Source organism: Epinephelus lanceolatus, chromosome 11 (assembly GCF_041903045.1).
Source record: "Epinephelus lanceolatus isolate andai-2023 chromosome 11, ASM4190304v1, whole genome shotgun sequence".
Taxonomy (NCBI): Eukaryota; Metazoa; Chordata; class Actinopteri; order Perciformes; family Serranidae; genus Epinephelus; species Epinephelus lanceolatus.
The window spans coordinates 5,700,015-5,717,668 of record NC_135744.1 but is presented as its reverse complement, the minus strand read 5'-3'; the positions used below and the strand labels follow the sequence as shown (position 1 = coordinate 5,717,668).

General features: G+C 41.8%; 1 protein-coding gene across 5 annotated transcripts in view; it reads right to left on the bottom strand.

Moving 5' to 3' along the window:
• The window catches only part of robo3 (roundabout, axon guidance receptor, homolog 3 (Drosophila)), a 217,562-nt gene that overhangs the window by 124,504 nt on the left and 75,404 nt on the right, over positions 1-17,654 (bottom strand). Inside the window, exon 1 of one of the 5 annotated variants that reach the window (XM_078172167.1) lies at positions 4,111-4,316. The exons of the other annotated variants lie outside the window; for them this stretch is intronic. Within the exon in view, the coding sequence (XP_078028293.1) occupies positions 4,111-4,174 (64 nt within the window). The 5' untranslated portion in view covers positions 4,175-4,316. Of the gene's footprint in view, positions 1-4,110; positions 4,317-17,654 lie in introns of those variants that run through there. 5 annotated transcript variants of the gene reach the window in all.

The following is a 17,654-nucleotide window of genomic DNA, read 5'->3' as shown; positions in this document are numbered from 1 at the left end:
CAAACAAACTGGATATAGATCACACGTGGACTGGTGGCTGGAGAGGTGCCAGTTCACCTCCTGGGCACTGCCGGGGTGCCCTTGAGCAAGGCACTGAAAACCCCAACCGCTCAGGGCGCCTCACCAAGGCAGCCCCCTCATTCTGACATCTCTCCACTTTGTGCATGTATAGGTCCTGTTTGTGCATGTGTGTGTATTTCGGACCTGTGTGTTAATGACAACGGAGTGAAAAAATTGAATTTCCCCACAGGGGGATTAATAAAGTATATAAAATTATACTGATACTGTTCTCACTTACCGCTAGTGATATCTAGCCATGCATGCAAATAATTTTGGTTATTTTTGGTTTAAAGGTCCAGTGTGAAGGATTTAGGGAGTTGTTTTGGCAAAAATGGAATATTATATAATAACTATGTTTTCTTTAGTGTATAATCACCTGCAAATAAGGACTGTTGTATTTTTGTTACCTTAGAAGGAGCCATTTATATCTACAAAGGTAGTGGATTCTCATCTCTCCATGTTGCACTGCCATGTTTCTACAGTAGCCCAAAACGGACAAACCAAACACTGGCTCTAGATGGGGCCTTTCATGTTTTCAAGTTGGCCACCATAGTTAGCAGCCCCTCAAGGACAAGCAGCACTAATTTTTTTAATGTGCAACTGCTTTATTCAGCATTTTTACCAGTTTAAATCACTGAATCCATTTGTTTTGGAGAGGAAGAGACTTTTGCGGATAATTCAGCTCCTGGTAAAAACCTCCTGAACAACCAACACCGAAGGGATTCTAATGGTAGAAGTTTCAGCTGGTTACAATTTGCAATTCTCAGCGCTAGATGCCACTAAATTCCCTTTAAATCTTACACGCTGTTCCTTTATATTTCAAGCAAAAATGTCAAACATTTACAGGTTCCAGTCCCTAAAATGTGTGGTTTTATGACAGTAAACTTTGGGTTTGAGACCGCTGGTCTGATAACACATGCGATTTGAAGACATCAACTCTGGCTCTGGGAAATCATGATTAGCATTTTTTCACTTCTTTGTGGCATTTCATGAACAGAACAAGGAATCTGTTAATCAAGGATATTTTCCTTGATTAACAGATTCCTTGTTCTGTTCTGACAGATTAATCTATGATGAAATTAATCCTCACCTGCAGCACTGTTCTGTACAACTGCCTGTCAACACCTTCTCCCAAAGAGACAGTCCTCGTTAGGGCTGAACAATTAATCAAAATTTTAATTTTAAAACACATATGACCTACAACATTTGTTGAAGGTGAAATATGTGTTTAAATCAAATACTGTCACAATGCAGGGATGACCTGGCCTACACATCACATTCTCCAGACTTCAGCATTTTGCCACAAATTCCCGGAAGAATCACACCATAATCATTTTAATATGTTTTTCAATGAAAATAAGAATAATGATGTGGCAAATATGATTCCTATCCGTATTTAAAATCATATCACAATTGCAATATCGGTCAAAATAATAACAATTAGGCCTATGTTGTGGATATTTTTCAAAATCATTCAGCCCTAGTCCCCACTAAACCTGCTGGCAATTAAGCCTATTGATTATCCAGTGTAACAGGGACTTTGTTTCTGGAAAGAAATGCTGTTGTTGATTTTCTTTCTGATGTCAATTGGTGAATTGAACCTTTAACTGACTGGTTTTTAGGGTTTAAGGTATGTGTATCCCAAGTTTAAAAAGGCTGTACTGCTACTGGAATTTCGCAGATTAAATCACAGCAACAGCTATAACTCCTGTCAAACTGTCCTTGACCAATCCATTACAGCCCTCCCAACCTCCTCCACTGTGAGTCACTGTGGATGACAGCATGTCTTAAATGCCTCATGTGAGAACGCACAACTGCCAGGAACGAAAGAAAGGAATGTGAACAATGAGACGTCTTGTTAATTGTGCTATTTCAGCCACATTACAGCCCACCACACTTCCCTCGCTTAAGGAAACGGAGTTGTACGCTCAGACTGTAATTACAGTGTGGGTATCAAGGTTTGGTGCCGGCTACTTGATCTGGTCAGTGGTCTGTTTGGGGACAGTCATGAGACAACAAGGCAGCTGTCTTCGAGCCCTGCCTCCCAATCACTTCAGTGAGAGCAAGGCAAACACATGGCCCGTTGACAGTCTTTGGGGAGAGCTGACAGAGACCACTGTGTTGACTGATGGTGACAGAGATGACTGACAATAACAGTGCAGACTCCAGTATCACCTTACTGGCCAAACAGTCTGAAGACCAGGCCCCTGAAATGTGACTCTGGCTCCACATGAAGGGCCCTTCAGATATGAAAAGGAAAACAGAGACAGGCAGCCAGGATGATTCTTAAGTTCTTCTTATCATATTGTATAAAGCTAATTTTGTCAAATATATCTGCCTAACATATCCATGCTGGTGCTGAACTGCAGCTTATTCTCCCTTTAATCTTAGTAGCTTTGGATAACAGTGTCAGAATGTGACACAAATGCCTATTCAAATGTAAATTTCAATGAAATGTAAAAAGGTCCCATGTCTAAAAACAGTACAGACTTTTTTCTAAAAAGTCACTGTGTGTTTTGCTAAAGTGAAAATAAGAAGCTTTAATCCAGCCTTTGTAGTCCCAGAGGAGCATCTGGAGTCACTGAAGGAGCACTTTCACAGATGCTGAGTTCATATGCTCTGGGTTCATAGCCAATGTTTACAGCCTTGTAAAAGGGAGCCTCAGCTGTAGGTCCAGGCCCAAAGACACCACGCTGTCACAAACTATAACATCCCTCTCCTGTTGAAAAAAAATGCTTTTGTATATCACAGTCAGGGGTGTTTCTGTGCAGAACACAAAGACTTAGGTATGTTGACAAAGAGCCTGTAGCCCACTGGCAGCAATTTACCAGTCATTCATCTGGTGATTGATGGAGGATCTGTGGATGCAGCATCCACTCTAAATTAAGCAGGTTTTTATCATCCCAGAGGTGACTCAGTCTACAAGTGAGAGTCGAACTCGGGTTGATGGTGTGCCTGCAGTGGCAGCTTTCTCTCCACATAGCTTAGTGTGAGGGAAACTTAAATTCAAGGCACTGTCACTATAAAAAGAATCCACTGGTTAAACTTAAAAAAAAGGGTAGCAATTTGAATGCATCTTTATTAGTTGTTCCTTATTGAGTAAGTCCTATGCGCCCTTTATAATCTGACAAACCCAAATTGTTTCGTACAATCAACACAATTTGATTTGACCTCGAAAAGCTTAATTTATTGAACCAACTTAATATCTATCCAAAAGTTGTGGCAATGTTTAGTGGTCTTTTTTTTAAATTTAAGATATGATTAAAAGGCTTTAACTTAACAAACATCTTTATCCACCCACACTGCATGTATTATCTGTCTGCTAAATGCAACTTGGAATCCAAAATCTACACGACACAATACAAGGGTGCAATCAGACGGAAATAGATGAATAGTTTAACATTTTACATGCAGCATCTGCCGAAGGCTTTTATCTCCAACGCATTATAGTAAAGAGAAAAAAACAATGCATTTTTAAGCACTGCTATCCACAGGGGGAAATCGCACTTCCAACCCTGCCATGCTCACTTACAGTACTCTGCATCAGTAAATGGAAACTGTCTCTATCATGCTGTTTCTGTTACACACTTGCATTGTGCAGAGGATATGTCTTCATCTAATGGACCTAATAATAGAGATAAATGAGCAGGCTCAAATCACAGCAAAGTCCACTTTCAGTGGGGAGCAGATGCTGGTGTGAATCCAAAGTCCCTTGGGCAAGACACACAGTAAAGCTGCATATGGGCTGCTCTTGTGTCTGCTGGTTTAAGTGGCCTTTTAAATGACATCATCCAAGAGGATTACTCACTTTTGCACAAATACTGACATATATGTAAGGGTTCATGGCAAGGATCCATGAATTGGTACAAGGAAAGGAGACATGAAATGTTAACTTTGCAGGAGTAAAATTGTCATTTTTGATGTGGGACCCCCTTCAGAGCCCAGGGGAGTGTGAGACCTAGTTGGGAGCCACTGATATGGAGCATATAAGCTCCATCTGTGCAAACATAACCCAAAAACAAGCAGCCAACCATGCCAATTCAAACTTACCATATGCCAAAGTTCTGAGTGCAAATAAAACCAGTAGCGAAACCAAAGTCTGGCGGTACTCCATTATACACTCATATGTTTCATAGGTAGATAAGGTCGGTCACAGTCTTCAGGAAGAGCAGTTTGTGAGACAGGCTGTCCAGCAGCAGTGATAGATCCAAACTGGTTTCCAGTCTATGGGATGAAAACAGCATCAAACTCCACAGGCAGCATCTCAGCCGCTGCAGAATTACATCTGAAGTTCAGACATGAAACACAGCAACTTTTTCAACCCCTCCAAAAGTGTGCGTGTAAACCCACGGAGAGTCCGTGAAAGGCAAGCCGCAGGTGATGAGAGGAGAGGCGGCTGTGAGCGGCAAGCAGCGCCCGGTCAGTCAGTCCCGTTCTCTCCCGTTCTCAAATTAATGTCACAGAGGAAAAAGATTCATAACGCCTTCCTCTGACACGGAATAAGTCCCAAAGTACATGAAGTCATTGTGCTGATAGGAAAACTCCACTTTGTTACACACGCAGCTCCAGTTCCTCTTTCTGTCTCTTGTCCTCCCTGTGCTCCGCTACTAGGACTGAATTACTACAGCCTCATCACAAACAACACGGTCCCGGAGCCGAAACACACTTCAGTCAGATAACCCGTAGTAGGATATGTAGCTTCCGGTCCTGCTTTCAAAATAAGACTAGGATTTACCATCGCGTTGTATCGCCTTACGTAGGCTACATTTAGAGTATAAACTGCGGTAAGTAGCCTACGTTGTGTAATTTCCCAGATAGTTGATTTCCGTAACAGGCAGTTTGCACAGAGCCGACAAAAGAATGGACCTAGTGAAATGTGTTGAATGAGATGAAGAATTAATGATAGTATTGTCATTATAATTACTACTACTACTAGCGGGCCTAGCAGTGGTAGTATTTCAAGATATGGATATCATCAACCCAGGATGTTATACACGTCATTTATACCTTCAAATTCCCCATAGTTTTAAGTTATATTGTAAATGATCTTTACGTTTATCATATATTTCCAGACACTCATTAGCTAATACTTCATAAAGACAGCAATGGATTTACTAGATAATTGTAGACTGATTTGGTGTTATGGTGATTACATACTGTGGATTTTTTTTGATATAATTAATTTCTCTTTTGTGATTCTGTGGTCCTCCACTCAATCCACATTTGATATTATTTCAATTGTGACACGTTGTCGCTTACTGTGATATTATGTTGAAGGCACATTCAACAAGCTTCCGGTTTGCTCCCGGTTCATTCTGTCTGACTTCATCCGAGCACCACTCTCTTAAAGGGCCAGCGCACTCGACCAAATCTGGTTAGGCATCTGAAAGATTGTTCTTTGCTTTGTAAGATACACATCAAAATGCTGACAAAAGTTAAAACTCAAAATAAGATGGTTGACGCATGCTAACTCATCAGATTCGGTTGCACTGTGTGCTCTCTTAATTAAAAAAAATGTTTAGGTTGGAGCACAACTTCATAGCTGTACATTCACAAACACTTCAAACATAAATACAAGCTTATGTTTTTCAGCCTCAGTTTTAATCAGGTAGTCTATATTGCTCTTTTCTTTCTTTCTTTCTTTCTTTCTTTCTTTCTTTCTTTAGTTAGTTAGTTATTTACTGTATTTCAATTAAGCAACATGTTTACAGCTGTTTAATGGTCAGTTGGGGTTGAATAATCACCTAGGTCATATTGGGCTAGATGTTCACATCTCTTAAATGCTGCAAATGTTTTCCATCTTCAGGAGGTGAGACATGGATGATGTGACACAACTGTTTTCATCATCAAAGGCTACAGCATTTTGTAATTGTAATCTTGAATCATTTAGAATGTGAATATTAATATTTCTTACTTTCACATAATCCTATTTAGAATGAGGAAATGTGAAAGGCACCTTAGGCTCTTAATAATCCTGCAGATGTTACTTGGATTAAATCTATTTAGAAACAACCTTATTTAATTGAAGTCCCACTATTCAATGTAGTGCAAATGTCAACATTTATCTCAAAGCTGTTATCTAACGACAGAGGCATAAATTATGTTGGCAGTAGTATGAATCCAAATGCAAATTTGTCTTACATGTGAAAGACCTTTGATCGTGCCGACTGTGGTGCTATGTATACAAATCAGGCGATGGAAATGACTCAGGCACTATGAGATACAAACAAACCCCACACACCACTGCAAAATGTCACTATTTATCTGAGCCCAGGCTTTGCCTACACTTGATGGAAAGCGAAAAGCAATATTACATGTGCCAGGAGATATGGCAAACTGCAGCCAATGAGACTTGACACAGCAAGAGCCACGCTTCTGCAATGAAGCAATAAGGAATGATTGGGTAGAGTGCTGTTGAGCTGAATAAATATTAGGGGTCAGACAGACCTAGTAAACACACAGCTCTTGACATTTATAGAAATGCATTGGGTGGTGGTATGCATCAAGGAGCGCATACTAAGATGAGATTTTACACATTCTGTCACACACGACTCCTGACATTGGGTGAAAAAGGAATAATTCCACATCACTAAAGTCACAGAGGTTGTTGTAGAGGGCGCAGAATAAATACTCTCTTTTTGGGCTAACGGGAGCACTGAGAACCAAGCAGTGCTTAAACACCCCTGATATTTCTTTCATGTTTTATGCATGTACATGTTTAATTTAATTGCAGAAACTGATTAATTGAGCATCGCTCTGTGATTGAATAAAACATGATGAGGCCCTCCACTAAATGCATTTCCGTTCGCCTGTGACTGATGCTGCTACTATGGTGTCTTCGTCAAACATTTGGCGTAGCTGTCAGTGGAATCAAGCACTCCATGAATTTAGACTAATTATCCACATTAGGGACTGAATTACAATGACAGCCCATCAGTGGGGTTTGGTGCTGCGTTGCACACTTGCAGCTGAGCCATAGATCATAAAATTATGCCCTCTCCACACACACAAAGGCTCGGTTTTATGAGGTGATTTTTGCCATTCATCTGAATGTATTGTAAAGGCCTTCGGAGTCAGCTTCTGGGAAATGCCAGCATTAAAACATTTCCTGGCAGCATTATGAAAAGACCACCTCTATGATCTATAGAGTCTAATTCATCGGAGAGGTTTAGGTGGTCAGTGAGTTTTCATGTCCTTAGCTCTTGTATGATTAAGTTGGTTCTGAAACAGTGAGAGGAACATCTGTGTTTGAAAGCTTTACCAGCTGATAAAAATGCTCTAACATTAGATTATTAATAATTATCACAGATCCATAGAGACAGCTGAAATTTAGCATGAATCAAGCAAAGATCAAGATGTGTGTATCATTGTCTTCAGCAAAGACGTGTGTTCTTTTCATAATGCATTGGGCACCTGGGCCTCTGTTCATGAATAAACTAATGACTTTAATGGAATTGAGACTAGATATACTAGATATATTCCTGACCTCTGGAATGCTTATTTATTTTGGCTGAGGCTGTGCTGCTACTACAAGTAATTTCATTATTCCACACCATTCAGAGTTGATTAAGTGCTTCATAAAAAAAAGAGCAATATTAAGAGTCCATAATTTCCTCAGAAATCAAATTCAGTTGCCAAGGAGACCAAATGAGAAGTCATTTGAATACAAAAACTGAGTGATTCCAAAAGTGATTTAAGATAAGACATGTAGCTAAATGCTAACGTCAGGGAAACACGTGGGCTTGGTTGCTGCTGTTTCTCCCAGTTTCGGATCATATTCTTGCTGGAACATGTTTTTTGTTATAGTCATTCCTTGGCTGCGTGCAGAGACCATGAATGTATTGAGACACCTGGATACAGCATTGACGACAGGACCACATTCATTCCTATGAAAGTTGCTCAGTGGTGCATGAAGCCAAAAAAACTATATTTCCGTGGTATGATCTGCGTTGCTTCCGCATCATTGGGCCCATAGAGCAGGCTCACGAGAGACTTCCTCTGGCTGAGTCAGCTACTTTACTAATGGGAATAAAATTATTCAATCTTGCGGCTCTCCTAAATTTTCCAAATGTTATCAGACCGAATCGATTAAATCTTGATAAGTGAAACAAATTCACAAGGGCTGTGGCACTCAAAAGATATGTAAGCACTTATTTCCAGACTTTCCCAATATAAGCCTATGGAGAAAAGTCTTTTCAGGCCAAAGGGCATCACCTGACAGACTTGGGAGTTGTAATTTCAATTCCTAGTCACTATAAAATTTGGCTTCAAAGCCTAACGCACTTCCTAGGGGCCTGGCAGAGACACAAAGAAATGAAAGACCCGGAAACACTGACCAATCAGAACTGGCTGGGCTTTTTCGGGAGAGGAGGCTTCAAGAGATACTAAAACACTTAAAAATGCAAGTACAAACCTGAAAACAAGCATAACCTGTTGCCTTTAACCATTATCTATCTACAATATTTACTTAATCGAATGTAGAATGCCTGAAATGAGCAGTGTTATGTGGTAAATGAACCCTCAACATAAATCAGCAAAGCAAGTATCATGTAAATTTGTGGTGTAAAGAGGGAATATGGATACTGCATGGTCCAAAGAGCCTCAAGTCTCCCAAAACAATGGTCGTCTTGTCGCTGGAAGGCGAACAAGCTTCTTTTGTCTTCAGAACACCACATGAAATTATTCTGCCCACGAAGAAATGGCCAACACCCCTTACAAGAAACACTTCCTTCCTGAGTATAAATCACTTTTAACATGTATGAACAACAGTGATGGCAGCTCTGATGTTGTTGGGAGTATTCAAGAGGTAATTTTGCATGGTAACAATTAGAGCTGATAATGTTGAGGGGGGGAAAAGTCCCACCGATATGTGTGCCCACAGCTGTTGATGTCAAAGATTAGCTTTCTGTGACTTCATTTGGTAAATGTGCACAATAACATGCGTAAAATATTGCTTTTTAGTTGCACTGACCTTGAGCTCTGATTTACACCTCAAACACTGCTTGTTCAACAGTAAATGGTCATCTTTGAAGTACCTTCACAATCCCCGCATGGCTGACCATGATGGAACGTTTATTATGTGGTTATAGCCTCTGCGACACCATTGCCAAAGCTTGAAGCAGAAATGTGTATTAAGATAGCATCACCAGCATATTGCAGTGAGCACCCTGCACAGTTTGAGAGTCACTTGCAGTCTAATGCATGTGTCCCTAAATCTGATGATGCAGCAGAGCATGGTTAATAACTCATTAGGAGTAAATTTTAGTAGGCTGACCTATTCTTGGTCAAAACATGAGCACTGTTCCATAGCAATGCCATTAAATGTGTATCACCTGTATCTATGGCCAGGCATGTGAGCCTATCCCAGTCCCCTCCTCATTACTAGTAATGAGACCCCTATATGTCTGCACCTTTTCTGACCCATAGCTGGTAATGGGAGGACGGGCCCTTTAAGAGGCTCCAGTGAATGGATTCTATTATAGATTAATTGATTAAGAGGGTGGCGCTCCGAGATGACAATATATCTCTTTATTGATCTGCCTTTCAATGGGATTGGCTGTTACCCAACCTCCCTGAGGGATGGAGGGAGAAAAAAAAGAGGAAAAAAATTTGAGGGGGAGAAGGTAAAGCAAGGCTATTAAGGGGGCAGCTAATTTCCTGTTTCTCTCGCTGGCTTCTCTCAGCTTGGATTCAGTCCCACAGTATGAGCACAAGGAAATATGAGTGATCCAGTGGGCTGCATTCAGGCTGGAGTTCTCTTTCACAAATATCATCTCATTTCTCCCCTTTTCCTTCACACTCTCTCCTCTTCTCCCATTATATAAGAATCCGCCTCTCTATGTCCCACTCCGTCCCCGAGACCTCTTTGTCTTTGTCTTTCCTTTTTCTCCGTAATGAGGGGGCCCCCTATTAATTTCGGGGCTCTGAAGCGAGACGTGCCCTCTGTTCCCCCCCTAACCACTCTCTGCAAATCTACCGACTGATATGACTGTATGAAGACAGATTGGGCTGGGGCGTCCTCATCTGTTTGCCACCACGCATCATGATGAGAAAGGGCAGATTGGAGTGTCAAAGGCAACATTAACCTCTTGTCTATCTACCAGGGTTTAACCATTCAACTGGTTTCATATACTGATTGTATTTTGTAATGAGTGGGGATTACATTTGGCATGCTCACCGTGAGCTCTATGGATCTCTCTCTGAAGACAACAGTTGAGTGGGTTGCCAATAATGGAAATCGGTTACAATGGGACTGAATTGGGTGATGAAAGTGGTTATTTTGAGTGTCTAACTACAATTTTGCATTTTATGACTTGGCTGTCTTTTGAGTTTGCAAGATGATGAGGACAGGAAGTAATCCTGAATGTGTTTTCTTTGTGTTCTGAGCCAGAGTAGCTTCAGTGCACCTTGGAATACATTTCAGCAATGGTGTCACTCTACCATTTCTCTTAATTGTTCACTTGGGTTTGTATCTAGGAACAGAAATGGCCATGTTAACACAGATGGCATGAGCTTTCCATGGCTTTTTTAAACCACTAATTTCTTGACCAGTGGTGCTCTGTGAGTTGAAATATTGTCATCACAAATGTGCCAGTGCTCATAAGGATAGAAATGCTTCCTCTGAAAGTCTGTAAACACACTCCTTTATAAGATCTGAACTGGACATGAGTGCCTTGGGACACCAGGCCAACAGTTGGCTGTCGGTCAGTGTCAGGCTGTTGGTGAGCTTCTGTCGCTCAAATTTTTTGCAGTGTGTCCTGCACCATTGGCGCTGGTCGGCTCCTGTCAGCTGTTTTTGGCTAATTCAGCATGTTAAATCGGCGTTGAAGATGGCGGTGCCCGTCGACGAATGAAATCACTCTGAGAGAAGAGAAACAGAAAATATCCTTAGTTCTTTTAACAACGGGTTGTGTTGTTAATGTCCTAACTGGCTAACTATCAGTTTGAATTCATCCTCTCAGTTTTCTGGTTTGCCTTTTTTGATGACGAATACATACATACTGGTACAGAGACTTACTTCCTCTCATATCATGACAATAACAATCATGTACTGTGACTGATCTTGTCCTCTGCTCAGAGGGCAAGGAGCTCCCCAACCTCATTGTTTTTCCAATTTGTTTTAAATGTGGTTCACATGCATAAGGGGCCCTACATACGCCGTGTCCTTAACCACCTGGAAAATGTGAAGTCAGAGATTGGGGGCTATACTTTTGTGCCCCGCCAGCTTTCAAGAGCGCGGCGGGTTGTGTCTGAGGTTGCTAAGTTGCAAGCCCAACAAGCCCATTTCAGTCTATCTGAGTGCAGAGCTGATCATTGTCCCTGATCCTGTCCTGCCAGCTGTCCCTTTTAGACAGACTTCATTTTGGTGCTGTTAGTACTTCTGATGGTGGCTTAAAGGCGAGACAACTCTGTCCCCCCGTTCTGTGATTGTATCTTTTATACAGAGCAGTGAGGTGGAATAATGGCATGAAATTCCCGCCTTGAAGGAGCAGTGTAAAAGTAGCTTATGATGTTAGTTTGATGTGTCTGGGCCTTAGGAAGACAATGCACTCTTCCATTGACAAAATGATGTAATTTATTACCATGTCTTTGATTTTGGAGGCTATTCTCATTACAGAAACAAAAGCAGTGTTTATTACACTTAAAACAACGAACCTATGTTCATGTTCACCTCAGAAAGACTGTCCTTCTAATTAAAAGGAATATTTCCACTTCAGTTGCAACTGAATGTTTGACTAAAAATCTTTATTTGAATGTCACTATCACAGACTTACATCCAAACAGAAGAGAGCAGTGAAGGTTTGTGCAGTAATATTAATCCCAACCCTCATGCAGCCTGGCAGCAAATAACACTTTTGTAACACATACAGTCCAGTTTTTGTTGAGGCAGCGAAGAGAGGTGTTGATTTTACTCTCTGGTCATGTTTATAGCCACAGGTTATAGCTTCATTGTTTTAAACTGTTGGACATCTTAACAGTATTTGGAACACAAGAAAATTGGGGCAAAATTGTCTCTGTCTTATCACCTGACAACGTAATCTCTACAAAGGTAACATTTATTGCATGGCTGTCGAATTGGATTGCATGATATTGCACAGGATGTCATCTTATTGTGTCCACCCCATGTAGTTTCTGGCAGAAGATGTGCATCTTCTTCAAAATAGCCTTCTTCTCAGGCTCCAAGTGGTGTCAGGACAGAGGGTCAGAGTACACAACCGGCTGCCACACTGTGCTGCTCTGTAATTTAGCCTCCTCTGCTTCCCCTCCCCATAGAGCTCCCATCCGTTCGTTTCCTCCGAGATGAAATGACTCTTCCAATTCTCCCAGTCTGCTCTAGGGAGGAGGGGTGGCGACAGCAATTACGGCCCTCCCTCCAACACACACACACACACACACACACACTCTGGCAAAGCTGCTGGAGAGCCAGAGCAAAATTGTCTGTGCTCCACAGACAAGCTCCTCCGGCTCCATCCCTGCTCTCACCTGGTATTAACAGGCAGCCCTGGCCTTTCACACAAGCTATTATGGTGTGTGACAGGAGCCATTCAAGCCTAACAGTTAGTTGCCCTGCCTGAGATGCCTTATTTTTGGTAAGAATACATGAAATGCCACGGGCAAGAGGGAGAGAAAAGGTGTTGATCAGTTAACATGCATAGTTTTTCAACTAGTGAAGCATGTGCAGCATGCAGAGAGTTTGTTCACCTAAAGCCTGGCCATCTAAAACATGCAAAACCTGTTTTCCTATCACAGGATCTGCAGCAGGCTTTCTCAGAATGTGATGGGAACGCCACATGAAATACAAAAATAAAAATAGTATCTCTAAGATTGAAGTCGAAAGGGAGATGGCAGCCAGATATGTTTTGAACCCTTGTTTCATCATATCCACTTCCAGGGAGCAATTATCACACACATGCACAGATCAGACAATGCTATGTTTTCCACACTGATTGCGAACAGAAAATGCCAGAAGCTTTTGTCTCCTGCATTGAAGTTGACCCCATCTCATTGGGCTCCTGCTGAGAGGTAAGCTAATATTCTGTTATTACTTTAGCTGTGTTTGATGTAAAATAGCCCATTATATTTCCAGGACAGAGCTGTTGTGTCTGGCAAATTGGAAAGGGAAAGTAATTACACCATGAATATACACAGCCAGCTCATTTGTAGTATTGAGAATGGATCTAATAAAGCAAAATAACACTCACAGCAGAGATGTTCCCATTTTAATGGGAGATGGCAATAAATAGTGAGATACTGACTGCGCATACGATACTGTGGTCGTTTGTTGAAAGCATAGACCTTTACCAGACAGATCTTATGTAAATGTGACAAGGGCCACTGTGGGATGAAGAGGAATGAAATTTATGAGAGCGTATCTGGTCTTGACTCTTATTTTTAGTCAATTTCTTTTATTGCTAGTTAAATTTAATTGTTGTTTGAAACAAAACCTTGGTTGGTTTGGCCTTAATTCTGGGTAGAATTCCATTGGAAAATGTTTTAGCTTTTTGTTTTCTGGCAATTGAAATGTCCTAGCTAGTCAGGTAGGTAGGTAACTAGGTAGGTTGGTGGGTAGGTAGGTAGGTAGGTAGCTCTATTAGGTACCAGGGAAGCTGAGCCTCCTTGGAAGTGACGATTTTGTCGCATTTATCCAATGACCGTCTCGCTTTGCTGCATGAAAAAAACCTGCTCAGTGCTGTCTCATAGGAACGCTTGGAGGCTACACGTCCACCGTGGTGACATGAGAATGTAGGCTATGTCAGGGAGGTCGCGTTTGAAAACTGGTGATAAACAGCTGACGTTTGAACATCATAGTCATGATGTTAAATGCATCCTAGCGCACATTTAATGCAATGTAAATTCAATAGTGCATATTTGACCATTTCTTTCTATGAAATTTTAGGGGAAGTTCAGCCTCCCTTGTTATCTCAGAGCAATCACCCCTGATATGTAGGTAGGTTGGATAGGTAGGTGGATGAATCCTGTGTCACTCGATGGCACAAGGCAGTTTGGGGTCTTTTGGGCACTTTTAGTCTTTGGCCTAACATGCTTCACTTCTCAACCAGCATGTCAGGGAGGTGAATTTGTAGGACAGTAAAGGCATGACCCACCCTACTTACATCCTCCTCACTCTGCCTCTGATTGGCTCACCCTGGAATCACCCTACATTGGAAAAGAAAATTGCCAAAAGATAATGTAGGGGCATGACATCTATAATAGTGGTGATGATATGGAACAGTGGTTACCAAAGTGGGTGTCACAGCACACTGGGGTGCCATAAGGAGGGCCAGGGGTACTACTGTATATTTCTTAATAATGTTACTTCCACCACATTAATGTAAATATTAGTAACATTTACATTAACTATGTTTATATAACATTTTGAAATAGTAAACAGAACTCAAAGAAAAGCCCTCAACACCCACCAAAAGAACTACAGTCACACTGGACGCTGCTCAGCTAACGGCATAACGGACAGATTTTGGCTGCTGGTGGAAGAGGGATATCTATCATTGTCCACACTGACTGTGGTGCTGCATCATGTATGCGTAATCTCATCCTCTCATCCCTGATAATGCCAGCAACCTAATATTAAATTGAAAATTGCTCAAACCGATAAGCCTCTGTGTACATGTATGCATATTCTATTAGAGGGTTGGCAGGTTGCCATGACAAAAAATGTCCTTTGAAGGTAAAAAGTTTGTGAACCATGATGTAGAATATACCCTGGCAACTGAACAATAAGCGGTTGTGTAGAGTAGTGTTTGATTTTTTTGTGTTTCCTGATTGGCTTTGTTCCATTTGTCACATGGGAGTTTCACCTCAACACAAAAAGGCACAAAATCCATGAGAAATCATAACTTTTACACTGCTGAGTTGGACTGCTGTTTCGCTTAAGTTTGACATAAAATCACAGCATTACTGTTATGCCATGGCCTAAACAGTCATTGTCATCTGGTAACAGCCAGTAATATGTGATATTTGGAAACAGTTTAATTTGGTTGTTTTGTAATTATTTTATTGGTATCCACTATTTATGCTCTTTGAGTGAAAGCTAAGAAGTTAGAGCTGTCAAAGTCCTGCACAGGTCCATTTTTGAAAACCCACACCTGTTCATGCCTGTACAGCTCAGTACCAGAACTGACCCGTTACCCGTCGTTATGTCTACGTCAAAGTTGCACCCGTTAATAAAAGTCCTGCAACCTGACCTGCGGCCGTGATGAAACACACACAGGCTACAGCCACTCACATTACGCTGGGTTCTCTGTTCTTGAATTACAAATACAGTGGAGGAGGTGTCTTTTTTACTGACTGCGGGGAAGGCGAAAACATTCCACACAATCACTGCTAGGTTAGGAAACATTTTAGCATGCACCATAAAACCACAAAAAGGGTCCTCTTTGGTTGTCTTGAACTCAGTGTAGGCTGCCACCTCATTCATGGGCTGCAAAGTTTCATTGCTGGAGTCCTCCACGTCGGTGATAAATGTGACGTCAGGGTCAAAGATTTAACTTGTTTCATTGGCTTTCAAAAAAAAGGAGTTGCAGTTTGATAATAGTGATTTAGATGTCAAAATAATACACGTATACTGCACATCTTTTTCAGTTCTTTTATTCTGAAAAACAAATATATTTTTGTTGTCACTCCCTGCCCACCCACATGTAGTTTATTTTTGCCTGTACCTGTGAATATATAAATATAGATTGCTTGAGTTTTGAACCTTGCATTCATTCACATAAACCTGACTTATAGTAGAGGACTGACGATATATTTCTCACAGTCTGGCATAGAAAACGTGCACTGAAAAATATGTGCAATCAATTATGGATAGTTGCTGTGCTTCAATTTGTTATTGGCTCTGCTAATTGCATTACATTCTCTTTCCACTGCATGAAGTACAGCCTTACAGTAGGAAGCCACACTGTAATAATGAGAGACAATTGTTTCACCTAATTAGCTGAAATCAAACCTGTGAAACCTTGAGCTTGATGCCCTTTCACACAACAAATCCATAAAACAAGTGTTGACCACCAAAGTAGCGTGATTTCTCACCAGCAGCTCCTCTACAGCTCTACCTTAAATAAGCCCTAAAGCTCCCTCAGGGGACGCAGAGTTAGATTCCATGCCTCTCAGCGTTCTTCTTCATAACTCCCCTCCCTTGTGTAGTGAGGAAATGTAAAGAGTCCAGTGAAAAGTGGCACTAGCTTTTCTCCTCGACCCTCTTCATGGGCTGTCAGGGTTAAGCCTCACTACCTCAAGGGCAAAATGTGAGATGATGGGTGAGAGCCAAGTCCAAACACTTGCAGAAGTCGGGGAGAGGGGCACGAAACATTCCACAGGGCTTAGTTACCTCTCAGAGAGAGAAAGACATATAGAGAGAGATACCTGGGGCAAGAGGGACAGTGATCAATGTCAGCGAGAGCGAGGTAGCACTCAGTAAACCTATCTTGACAGCCTTAGTAAACAGTAGAGAAAGGAGAGAACATATATCAACCAGGACTGATTTGGGGCTTTATCAGGGAAGGTAGGCTAAATGTGAAGGTTTTGGTGCTTATTCATTCTGTATTTGTTTTAATCTTGCTTTCCTTTAACAGTGAAGTTATAATTTTAAGGTCAAGATCATTAAATTTCTGTGACACTTTTACTCATATAGAGACATCTTTTTGGTGATTTGTTATTGTGATTGTGGTTGGTGTGAAAGTGGCAGTACGGTGAGTCACACAAAGGCACAAATACACAAAGGTACAACCATTCAGCCATCTCTCTTTCACTCTCACACACACACACACACACACACACACACACACACACACACACACACACACACACTCTGTCTTATCCCTTTCATCACTGCCTCACTTCAGCCTCTTCCCTCTCCATCAGCAATTCTTTTTCTTCCACCATTGTCAGAGATGGCTTTATCCCAGTGAATGCAAGGACATTACTTGGCTGAAGGCTAGGCAGTGCTGCACTGAAAGAAAGCCCTTCGCAGATGATTTTGGCTTTCTCCCTCCTGGCAGGGTAGAAATCAAAATCCCTTGTTCCCTGAAAATTATTGCCGGATTACCTTTGTCTCCCAGCGGCAGTGCTGTCAGAGCTAAACCTAGCCAACCTGGATTTATGACCTGTGCAAGTACGCGAGTGACACAGAGAGCACGAGAAGGGACTACACATGTATTTGTGTTTGCTGTTTTCATTTTATATGTCCACCTAAGAGTGTGTATCCTAGCCCCCCTCTCCCTCCATCCCATGGCTCATCATCATCTCTTCCTGCCTTTGTCTCCCACGCTCCCTAATGATGACAGGAATGGCCAGGCTCCCAGAGAGCCAGGTTCCCACTTTAATGTCTCCTTGCCTTACTCCCTTGCTCTCGGCTCAGGTTTCTCCCCACCCCTGCCCTCTGATTTACAATGTCCCCGGTGGCTGACGGGGGAAGAGAGGCAGCGCTGGAAGCAGGGAAAGGGGGGATTCATTGTTCTCTTTCTCTTTCCACTGTCTCTCTTTATTTATGATATCTCCAGCCTGACCGGAGACATGGCATGACCCCAGGGAGAACGTGCAGCACGCAATACACTGGTGACGGTGACTCCTGAGGCAGA